General features: G+C 42.6%; 1 protein-coding gene across 1 annotated transcript; it reads left to right on the top strand.

The window, feature by feature from the left end:
• Window positions 1-9963: 9963 nt before the first annotated feature.
• On the top strand, window positions 9964-11236 carry LOC125548519 (membrane protein PM19L). Its single transcript, XM_048712102.1, has 4 exons — window positions 9964-10204; window positions 10340-10559; window positions 10676-10721; window positions 10857-11236. The coding sequence occupies exons 1-4, from the start codon at window positions 10078-10080 to the stop codon at window positions 10932-10934; spliced, it is 471 nt and encodes a 156-aa protein (XP_048568059.1). The 5' UTR covers window positions 9964-10077; the 3' UTR covers window positions 10935-11236.
• The last annotated feature ends 1164 nt before the right edge of the window (window positions 11237-12400 follow it).

Below are 12400 nucleotides of genomic sequence, written 5' to 3'. Positions count from 1 at the left end.
CCTCTGGGAAGGATGGGAGCGGGAGCGTATTTGTATGGCCACCACCCCGTTTGGCTGCGATGATTGCGTGGGAAACGTGCGGGAGAGAGACGGGGGCACGGGGCGTGTGCTTCGTGCGGAGCCCCCGTCAACGCCCAGGTGAGGGGACGGCGCAACGAGCTTTCAGCCGCTGCCCATGGTCAAATTCTAGTGCCTGCCGCGCGTGCGCGGTGGATGGGATTTCCGACCTCTCTTTTCTTGGTGGGGCGCTCGTTCAAGTGATCCTGCATGCATGACTAGCAAGGTCAGGTGCATCTGCATCGGTGTAGTATATCTGCTTGATGCGCGAATATTCTTTGCATGTTTTGGATCACTCCCAAATCCAGTGCGGGTTCTGAACTAATTGTCCTTTTTTTTTTGGAACGGAGGTGTTCTGAACTAAGGCCAGTGGTGGGCGGCTACTGGGATCGCTCTACTTTCCTATACCACGAGTCGGTCTACGTTCAGATGAATGTTCACAACCAGTCAACCGTACTATGTATCTCGGAGGGAGTGACGTAAGGCTCAGGCTGCGAGTTGCCAAAACAAGCTGAGGAACCAGCAAGGTTGCTTCGCCCTCCGCAGCCGGGAGCTGACCACCCACCTACAGCGGCCTTCTGCTCGCGACTCGGCTCACCGGTCTCACTTGGCTGGAGCTGTTGGTGTTTCCAGCGGCCTGGTCCTCCCAACAAGTCAATCAGTACACACATCGTGAAGGTTTCTCTACGCCAAATCTTCGCCTTCTCTTTCCTCCTCCCGGAAGGGCAAAAGAAGGGAGGAAAGTTCAACTTCCAACTTCCAAGTTCCAAATAGATGTCATTTGGAAGGGGGACTTTCACACTTCCAAACAATTGATGTTGACGTTCCAGTGTGTTTAGCATTAGAATACTGAGCAAGCTTGGAAACAAAAATATCTTACAGGTTTATGTAATTATATCATTGTTCACCGACCATGTTGCACACTTCTATTCAAGGTTCGCAGATTAGGGTGGACATTCGGGTATTTTGATCCTTTCGGTCTGCGTAATTCAAAATTTTCGAATTCCGAGTATCTTTGAATCAAAGTAAACAATAAACCTTTCATTCAGCTGGCCTGCTCAACATGTGCTCAACGGAGCAACTTTACAAATCCAAACACAAGAAACTAACAAAAAATAACAGCAAGCAAGCAACTTACCGAAAATAACCTCAAGTACATAGCAGTAGAATGTGAATGTTAGGGATGAACAGTAAATTTAAAACAAATATCAAACCTTTTTCATTTTTTATGTGTTCACGTTAATGTCTAAAGCGCGCTCGGCAATTTCCATGCAAAACAGAACGTGTTTTTTCAGCCAAAAAAAAGAATTCAATGGTCTAGAAATGCCAAACTTTTGACTTTTTTTGCACAAGTCAAAATATTACGTTTCTCCTGGAACTTTTACATATAATGGCATTTTTAAAGTGGACCCTCAAAACACCCGCATACGTCTGGACCGAGCTGTCCGGACGTAGTTTGTCATCCAATGTGGTACCCCATCTGTCCGCGGCCATGGGGCCGCAAGCCAGGGCCGAGTAGGCTGCGAGCAGGGGACGCATGGGCCCCACATGCACTACCTCCACCATGAAAGTGTCATTGCTATCTTTGCTGAATCTACAATTACCACCATGACATGCTATATTACGTTCTACTAGAAATATTGTAATCAAACAAATCCTGGAAAAAAATTCGTCCAATGCTTCCTTCTTTTTCAAGTTCTCGTCGAGGAACTTTATCACTTGTTTAGTTTTTTCAGATGCAAGTGATAGCATGTAGTCATATTTGTGACATGTTCGCTACTGGTTTCGTGCTCAATTTAGTGCTAAGATGAGTCTAGTCACTCTCTCATTTGTTAAGTGGCCTCTCACAAACCACTTTCTTAATGATATGTATAAAAAAACTATCCCAAGATCTTTACCGTATGAAAGCCAATTTTGTCACACTTTTATCCATTTGAGAGAATTGTAGTCTATGATAATGTAGAGAACTTGTTTCCAGGGCCATGCTCAACACAAAAGTCCCTTTTAGAAATATCAATCATTCTAGTATCAAGTGCATCCTAGGTTCTTGGACATAATATACCAGGCTAAATGAATAAATGATGTCACTAGAAATATAAACATCATGACCTTCATCAGCAATATTACCATCATCAGCTTTATCGACAATATTACCATCACCGCCTTCATCCATTTCTATAGTGTGAGCCTCAACCTCTATTTCAACATCACCATGACCATCATTAACTTAGCAGTTTTCATTTCAAAATTTGTTTGAGATTCTTTCACAAAAAATCTACCACGAACACCCTTTTGGGTTTAAATGGTTGACTCTAGTCTTTATCTCTTCTTACACTTTTCAACACTAGAATCATACTTCCTATTTCTAGAATACATGATTCTTCCCGTTTTATAAACCAAAAAGGTCTAATGTGGATGAATTTCAAACACTACATGAATTATAGGCTTATCAAGACAGTAAAATTGAGGACATCGGAGTCTTGAATTCTGATTGAACAACTATCTTGAAACTCTTCGATACACGCCTTCTTGAGCAACTAGCCAACTATCTTCCCAAGACAATTTGACTGCAAATCAATAAGTATAGAGCAACTAATTAATTAATAACTATCACCACAAATTTAGCTACCGCAATCTGCACAACACCGACAACACCTAGATAAGTTAAAGTGGCAGTTACAAAAACAATAAATTTATCTACTGACAGAATGATAAACCAGTCGATCGGTATCGACTTAGAATTACAAGTTAACTTTCATCTTTCTGCCCTTCTAACTTGTGATAGTGAATTGTAGAATTTGTGATGGCACGCTTCGGGAATTGTGATGGTCAGGCATCGGGGTAGCACTGCATTGGAGCTAACAACATAATGGAGAAATGGCGGAACAAATAGAAGATGAGAGAGAGGGGGAGGGGGCAGAGAGACGCTAGGAGCAAGGAGCCTGAGATGCGTATCATAATTTGGGAACACATGAGGCCTTCATGAATGCACGGCGAACACTCAAGCAGATCAAGGAGTCACGAACATGCTATGACTTTAGCACGATCAATCAGGATCCCCAACGGCGCGCATGTAAGGATAGTCACTTTGGAGCATGGGAACATTGAGATCATTATGTTTGTAGTTCAAAAATATTTATTTTATGGCTACAGAAACCCAATTTTTTTTCTACAGGCATATAGATGTGTAGTATATTTGCACAAAGCCAAAGTGAATTTCCCTCAAAGTCTCGTCAACATAAGTGTTTGTATGTGAGATAAAAAAAGACAAAGACATGCACAAAAATGGATTGTTTTTCTTGGCCAGAATTTTGTCTTTCTTAGTGTTATGTATAATACATCATATTATTCAACAAAATTAACAGGCATGCAGAGAACATCTATATGTAGTTGTGTAAAAATTAAACATTTTTTAAAACTTTCAAATATCATTTTTGGGTCTTCCAAAATAAAAGGATCCGATACACTTAGGGTTGAAAATGGAGTGGAACTTTTAGCTTTTTCGTAGGAAAAATAGAAATGGAAATTTGCAAAACGGAAATTCTTAATCCGAAAACAGAAAGAAAAACGAAACGGTGTTTCCTGACGGAACAAACGTGGAAAGAAACTTTTTGTTTTCGTGAATATGGAATTCCCGTTTTACTATAGGCCTATGGCTAATTTGTAGCCCAATCACCAAACAACACACAATGACACAATGAGCCGAATGGTCCATTTGAGGCCCTCTACTACCACAGATGTACTCAACTAGACTTATATGTAATTATTCACTACTACTACAATACTATGCTAAGTTGATAACCTAATCATATTATTTTGTAGCCATGTTAACAATTCATTAGGTTTGTTGGTTTTTGTGTGTATTTTTTTTGTAATTCAAGGAGTTTTTAAGTTTCGGTCAACACCCGTTCCTGTTGCCATGTCCCCTCCATATTTGCTTCGTGCCCGTTTCCAGCAGTATATGTTTCCATATTTATTTTGGGGGTTTCTGTATTTATTTCCGCTTCTACAAAAAATGTAAAAACTAACATGGTAGCACCCAATTCTTTTCGTTCCTGCGATGTTTTCATCCCTAATTGCACCCATGCTTAAAAAATCCACACTCGTGTATGTGCCTCCCTTTTCATGTATTTTTGAAGAATTGCCTCTTTTTTCATGTGAGATACAAGATCGCACCCAATCACTATTAACCAGGTCTGATGTACATGCGTCTCTGCTTAAGCCCACTTTCTGATGTCATTGTCCAACCCACGTACGATGTAGCAATTTGTGCCCCCTCAAACTTTTGGGGGCCCTATTCTAAAATAAACTTTTGGGAGCCCTTGTGTTGGAGCTCACATGCTCCTATCAATGGGTTTTCAATTAGAACTCTACATTATGCTCTTTGCATCATATTTCATCCATGTTTACTGTTTTTTTAGAATTCATCCATGTGTGCTTTTAAGATTATATTTTTTTTGCTTATTTGATGAGGATCAATTCTGTTTGCCTGCATCACAATGATGCAGAAGCGAGGTTTAACCTCCTTTTCAAAAAAAGAGGTAGTAGTTTTCCTATCCATGTTGCAATAGGCTTGTAGCAGTGGTTGTTTATTTAACAATAAAACCTCCTCTCATTCATTTGTAATAAGTGTTACATCATTTACAGTCAAAGGAGAAATAGAAGTAGAAGGTTCATCCATCCAGACATTATGGGAGAAAATGTCGCTAAGCTAGCTAACTCATGAGCTACTGAGTTTGCCTCTCCTGGGAAAAGTTCAAAAATTATATGAGGAAATCACATGACATATGATAGCAATGATCGAAGATAGGTGCTGGGGCTCCTGCAAGATTTGCTCCCTACTTCATTGTGTTAATGACATCCATGTTGTCTAAATTCACCACTAGTTTGTTACAACCAGTAGATTGTGCAAGGGATAAAGCATATTCCCCCGGCAAAAAAAAGGATAAACCATATTTCAGTGCCATGGTCTCCGCAGATAATACATCTGAACACCACTCAATCATGCTATTACCTACAACAATAAACTTCCACCAACTGTTACAGATAACAGCTCCAGTGGTTCTTCTTAGCATCTCATCATCAAAACATGCATCCACATTCAGCTTGACATAGTGCGGAAGAGGAAGCAATTCCTTTTCTTGATCGTTACGTTGATTTGCCGTAAAAATTAGATACAATAATCTCTCTCATCCAAAAAACTACTAGTAGAATGCCCGTGCGTTGCTACGGGCTATAATACATATAAATAAATAAAACAAATTAAGGTCGTCTCCAAGGTCGAAGCTCATTTCTCTCTCAAATGTCCGGGCGTGTTCGGGCATTAAACGGGCGCCATGCAGGCTCTCAATAACCAACTGGATAGTCCGGGCTCCCCCAAATCCAGCCCATATGGGGATAAATGTGATTGCCCGGACTATATGTCATGTTATCTTGAACACGTAGTCCCAACACAAAACCCCACCCCATGACGCACTTTTCCTTTTTCCTGCCGGACCCTCCCCTTCTCACTCATTTCCTGATGCAGCGGGGCATTTCTCGTTGGAGCCCTCTCCTCTAAAACCTAATGTGACCCAGCTCATCTTCACCATGGCGCCTTCTCTCCTTCAAACCATACTTACCCGCGGAACGCCAAGGATGAGTCCCCCGCCAACCGCCCTGCTTTCCACCATGATCACCTCTCCATGTGTTTGTGTCTATTCACCACCGCCATCAGGGGGGGGGGAGTGTGCTGCTCATGACGCCCCCAAGCTAAGAAGAAGGATCTGATGTCTCTTGAATCATTGTCACATTGTACCATAACGTACAATGTCATGCATTGCAACGAAAAAAAATGGTGTCTGTTGTTGGGCATGTAATTGATACATACCCTGCCCGTTATTAACTCTTGAAGCAACCAAACCAATGCATTTACCCTTCTATCCTAAATAATCAATTGTACGTGTTGATGAAAAAAAATATGAACCGCCCGCTCATGCAGTTTGCTACAGATGGCATCTCTAATGAAATGCAATTTGCCACATTTTCTAAAGTAGGGATATTATTCCACTTAGACAGTCGTAATTGATTCGACCAATACCAATCCACATTCGGCTCACTCTCAACCCTCACTCTTATCACAAAGTACATTAACTCATGTTCTAAGTGAGCCAATGACCGACAACATTGTGGCATGCTTGCAACATGGGACAAGGGCCACAATCATCCTCTTGTCTTAGTGCTACTACCTCCTGTTTCTATATTGGACTTACCCTTCATCCGGGCTCTACCATGATGGCACGACACTCATGTATGGCCATGGAAAAAGAAAACTATGAATAGAAATGTTCTTCCAAAGCATGAAAAATGTCAATGTTTCTCTCCTCTTCCCTCCCTCGCGCGCACATGCCTGATTTGTGATACAAATTTATGTACCCGTGAGAAGAGCAAGAAAAAATCCCCTCACTTTCTATCTCCTACACCAAAAACTGCCTTGATGTCACAAAATTTACCAATTCTACGCTCCAATAAACCCAATGAAAGAGAGGGCATATCATGTTGGAACCTTGAGTTTCCCTTCAACACAAGTTGGACCCGTCAGCTAAATACAACATTCAAAATGTTCGGAGTTATCAGGGAAAACCAGCTAAAACGTAATAAACAAAAATCTATACAAAGAGAAAATCTAAAGCGCACACCCAATGAACGAATCAAGCTCACATGACAACTTAATATAAGCTTATTGTAGCTATTCTAATATCTGAGAAGTGCAAACTGTAAACGCCATTGTCTACTGTACGAATTCTTAAGAATAAGAGTGATGTTACTATGCAAGATACAAACTTGACAGCGACAATGTACTATGGATGCAGGATGTTGTTTATGATTGATTGGTTAGGCTAACTTGTTAGAGGCCAAAAACAAAATAAAAAACTTGTTGGCTGGTTGTGATCCTCTATCGAACGGAACTATAAATGAAGCCGCCAACGCATCATCAAGAATTAAAGCCATGGCTCTTCTAGAAAAAAAATAGTGATGTATTGAAATATGTATTTGACGGATTGAAGGGAATCATAACTGGTCAACTCATTGTATCCTTCAATACCTAAGATGAAAAAGAAACACCCCAATATAATTACATATTCTCTGACCACCCTCTATACAAGTTCACAATGAGGAAAAATGATACATTCAATTCTGGACAATAGATTAAAAACATGTTTGCTCTATGTATCAAGAAAAACCGCTGCTAGAGTTCAACAAGTAAAACATTGCTCAAGAACGGATGTGTGATTTATAATATTCTGAAGATTACGTGAAACAGAACCTTGCTGGAGCGACACTGTTCCACATACAAATGGAAATACCCACCTTGGATAATCTTTCTGTGAAACCATCCCATATCTTCTTATTAAATTCATATGTGATGTCACCGAATTGGAATCCATGAACTCTCTCTAGTGTTGTAAGCCCGCAAAAGAAGCATATATTTGAGTTTCAGAAAAAAAAATAAGTTTGTACCCATAACGACATAAGTTGCAAGGACTCTATTGAACATAGAAGCTTCCAAAAAAATTAATTAAAAAAAGGTATCCTCTAAATCTAGCGTAGATGCATAACAACTGAAAGTAACAAACATACATGCGCCATAATTTTACTAATAACTACTTGCCTAGACATAATGGGAGTCGTTGACAAAGGAGGTGGATCCACATCCTGCTATGTATGAGAGGAACATCAGCTATGAAATTTATCTTCGAGATACTTCCATCTTATACAAGCTAAAATTAACTTGTCAACACACCTTTGACTTGAATTAGCATGGCTCTTACAATACAGAGTGTTCACTATTTTTCTGAAACCTACCTTTCTGAATCAGAATCAACAATACAAAATGATCACTATTGAGTACTGAACTACACATAGTTTGCAATTGACGAAAAGCTTCATCAAGTATATCTGTGTATGTAGAAGAGTCCAAGGAGAGTACTCTGGCGAGAGCGTACGTCATGGAGCGAGGCTCCAGTCCAACACTCCCAGCCCTCCCATGAGGATGCCCACCATACGTTGCAGTCCTGTAGCTTGTTAATTAAGTACAAAAACGAGAATCAATACCTAAGAGAAAAGTTGTTTTAGAGCTCGCATGCTCCTCAACTAAGTAGATGACTGGAATAATACCAATGGTACACAATCTGGGTGAAGCACAAGCCTTGCGCGTCCTCCACCATGCTCCTCCTCCTCCTCTAAGTCCAGAGCACCGGCCGGCCCCGTTTTCGTTCTGCCTAGGTATAGTCTGCCGAGGTGGCAGGCTGGCAGCAGCTTCGCGACAGCCTCCTCCGAGCTCCAGTGAACTGGCAACGTTGGTGCCAGCGCGCGGCGCAGTGGAGCTTGCCCCCGACAGAGCTGATCTCCGAGTCCCACATGGCGCCTTGGCAGATTACGATCTCGTGTCGCGTCGAAGAGGACGACCATGGTAGTGCGCGGCCGGGTAGGGCATGGCGGGGATGAGACGTCCGCCCAGGATGCGGTTTTGTCGGCTGGTGAGTAGCTGGTCGGAGGTGGCCGGCATCGACGAGAATGGCACGGTGCCGTCACGATCGGACTCGGCCGTCGAATGGAAGGAACGCGCTGGCAAGGCGATCCGGCGCGTCCACGATGGCTGCACGAGGCAGCGCTACGCGCCCGTGGCCGGTAGTAGGTGCACCAACGAGTTCTGCTCTGCTCGCCCTACCATGTGCACGTTCAAAACTCACCCGACCATGCGCACATTCTCCGCCGCCGCCGCGTCTGCCTCGTCCAAAACAGCTTGGGGGAGAGACGAGGAGGATTTGAGGAGGCTGCGGAGGAAGGAAGCAAGATTTACGGGATAGGCGGACGAAGGGGTGGGGTTTCATTTGATCGATGGGAGGCGGGGATCCAAAGCGTGGGGTTTTTAGGAAGGTGATCCCATATGAAACTTGTGATTGTCAAGCATGGCACGCGTGATTAGTGATTTGTTATGAAGAAATATATTATTTTATTATGGAAGATTATCGAGAAAATCTCGTGTCTGTATTTTAGGAAGGTGATCCCACATATATGGTGTAATTTTTGAATTCTGAATTACTTATTGTTTACATAATTGAATTGAATCAACACCTACCAAAGGAACCATGAAACAAGATCTCTCCTTAATGGGGTTTGGTTTTTTAATGGGAGGAAGAAAAACCAATGAGAGAAGGTGGGACGAAGTAAAACCGAACGAAAAAAAGTCAGACGAAAAAAACCAGACGAAAGTGGTGGGACTATTCAACCAACTCATCCATTAGGAGTAGAGATTTGGGGATTAGAGGGATGGAGTGAGATTTGAGGGGATTGGGCGGAGTGAAGGGCTTCACCAAATTCCTTCACGTCCGCAATCGATTTTAGGCTTGCAATCGTGCTCTTAACCGGACATCCTAGCCGTCCATCTTGTGATCCAGTGGCCCAAGACGCAATCATATGTTTCCTTTTCTTTATTACTACGTAGTATTTGGCATCTACCAGACTTGTGTTGCACGCAGCATCATACCAAGAGACGACGGCCAAAGCTGCGTTCCACGGCTGTAAAGCAATAAAGCGCGGGAACTAAACTAAACTGAACCAAAAAAGGGTCGATGCATATAGTATGCATGTCCGGCAAGGAAAGGTATCCACTGTCCAGGCAGCCGTCATTTTATCCTCGAGGCCAACGGATCGAATCTCTGACAGGTCGAGAGGCCGAATGCCCCAGACCGCGGGGACGGCTGCCTTAAGCATCAAGTTTGTCACAAACTTGACGTAACCCAGCCTCCACAAGCAAGCAATCGGCTGTCCATGCAGCCGAGGGAAGCAAGGAACAAATCTAGCCTGGATTTTCCCGTCGATCGTTCGTGCGCACGCCCTGTATCTATATATAAGGTGCAGCTGCCGATACAATCCTTAAGCCGCCTGAAATACTGATACTGACCAGTAGAAGAAGTAGAGCGCAGCCTCTGAATCTGATCGGTGGAAGCGTTCACAGCTAGGAGCACGCACGCACACATGGCGAACGCGGGGCTGAAGCCGGTGGCCGGCCTCCTCCTGATGCTCAACTTCTGCATGTACCTCATCGTCGCCGCGGTCGGCGGATGGGCCATCAACTTCGCCATCAACAACGGCTTCTTCATAGGTACGTACTGCTCACTGCTAGTGCATAATCCGGGTGCATTATCTTGTAGGGAACAAGCGTTAATTCGCGGTGTCCTCCGTGCCTATGTATCTTGTGTAAATTCCCTGGGCTGAGCAGATGTTTGTTGTTATACAGGTTCCGGGCTGGAGCTGCCGTCACACTTCTCTCCGATCTACTTCCCGATAGGGAACGCGGCGACCGGGTTCTTCGTCATCTTCGCCGTGATCGCCAGCGTGGTCGGTATGGGGGCGGCGCTTGCAGGGTTCCACCATGTCCGCGCGTGGAGCCACGAGAGCCTGCCGGCGGCAGCCTCCTCCGCGTTCATCGCCTGGATGCTCACGCTGCTTGCCATGGGGTATGTAGTATATGACCACTTCTGCGTACCACACTCCCAACTCTCTTTGCATGCGTGCATATGTAACGTTTTGCCTGACTTATTTGTATCCTCTTTGGCACCTTCTGATTCTCCAGATTGGCAGTCAAGGAGATTGACCTGAACGGCAGGAATGCTAGACTGGTAAGACCGACAGACGCACTGTTTAATTTGATCAGCATTCGTAGTCGTAGGGAATCAAGTTGTGAGTTTGTGATTACTGATGTGGCACGATATAATTATTAATAACTGTTTGTGTTGGTCTGGATTGGCTTGTAGATAACCATGGAGGCTTTCACCATCATACTCTCGGGGACGCAGCTCTTCTACATACTCGCTATACACGGAGGGAGGTGAAGGGCCAGCTCAAGTGGGCAACATCGATTGCCGATGGAATATTTGCTTCCAAGCGTGATGATTCAAGGCCGATATATCAACTACAACTAGGCGAGCATTGGTTCACGGCCGGGTTGCATGTATACATCTTTGATGTGGTGTTAAAAATTTGTGTATCGTGTGTTTATTGCTGAGACGGAAATGCACTGTGCATGTGTGAGTGTGTGTGTGTGTGTGTAAGCGTTAGATGTGTGTTCAGATTTCCGCGTGATTTGTTGATTGGAAACCAAATACGAAGCTATTATATTCATTTGATTTGAGTATATCGTCTTTTTTACGGAAAATTGTTAACAGTAATTACCCCCTCCATTCATAATGTAGTGCATGCGGATTTTTCTTAAAAAGCCAAACCTCACAAACATTGATCAAGTTTGTCGAGAAAAAAATTTACATCTAGAAATCCAAACATATATCATTAGATTTATCATAAGATGTAGCTTCATATTTGATATATTTAGTGTTGTGCATGTCATAATTTTCTCTGTAAACTTGTTCAAAGTTTGCAAAGGTTGACTTTAAAAAAAAATCTATGCACACTACATTATGAAAAAGCGAAGTATTAGTATCAAGCACTGTTTTGGGGTTTAGGGTGTTCATCTGGCGCATGTATCATCGGCTATTGGGACAGATCCAAGCAACCAACTTCTCGCTCATTGCCAATACAATTGTTGTGTATCACTCGTAGCAACTGTTAAGGGAGCACCTATAGGCCGCTTGCTGCGGCGAAATGCCGGCGCTTCGCACAGGAGCAGCTAGCGTGGGCCGGCCCATTTACAGTGGCACGCGGCGGAACGTTTCCGAGATGAAAAATCGCAAAAAAGAAATTAGCGATAGCGCTGAAAATCGAAGACGCGACTTCGCACTAAGTGGCCTGCCGTGCAAACCACTGCGATGTAGACATTATCACGTTCAACTAGCAGCGCGATAGTTAAAGACTACAGATAATTTATTGGGTCGAAACGATGACCTCCTACAACTCAATTTTTCAAAAGTATGAATATTTTCTTCAAACTAAAAACATTTTCCGAATTTTCGTACAAATTTTGTAAAACAGGAACATTTTGATGATGTGAACAAATTTGAGAAAGGGGAACATTTCTTGAATTTGTGAACAAAAAACAAAAATGTTTATATTTTTAAAACTTCCAGAACATTTTTTGAATTTGTGATTTTTTAAAAAAACATGAACTATTATTGAATTTGTGAACAAATTTGGAAAGCTGGAATATTTTTTGAATTCCCAAACATTTTTTGAATCTTGAGAACAAATTTTGAAATGGTGAACAATTTTAAAAAATCCTGAACAAATTTGGAAGCGCGAACAATTTTTTAAAGCATGAACATTTTTTGAATCTTGAGAACATATTTCGAAATGGAGAGAAATTTTAAAAAATTCCGAACAAATTTGGAAGTCCGAAGAATTTTTT

Source organism: Triticum urartu, chromosome 3, assembly GCF_003073215.2.
Source record: "Triticum urartu cultivar G1812 chromosome 3, Tu2.1, whole genome shotgun sequence".
In the NCBI taxonomy this organism is placed as follows: domain Eukaryota; kingdom Viridiplantae; phylum Streptophyta; class Magnoliopsida; order Poales; family Poaceae; genus Triticum; species Triticum urartu.
Note: the sequence above shows the minus strand (reverse complement) of the source record. Positions and strands in the feature narration are given on the sequence as shown.

Excerpts from the sequence above, each read along its gene's own strand:
- LOC125548519 (XM_048712102.1), top strand. The coding sequence starts at position 10,078 with ATGGCGAACGCGGGGCTGAAGCCGGTGGCCGGCCTCCTCCTGATGCTC. Across the intron at positions 10,560-10,675 it reads CTCACGCTGCTTGCCATGGG|ATTGGCAGTCAAGGAGATTG; the intron begins GTATGTAGTATA and ends CTGATTCTCCAG. Across the intron at positions 10,722-10,856 it reads ACGGCAGGAATGCTAGACTG|ATAACCATGGAGGCTTTCAC; the intron begins GTAAGACCGACA and ends ATTGGCTTGTAG.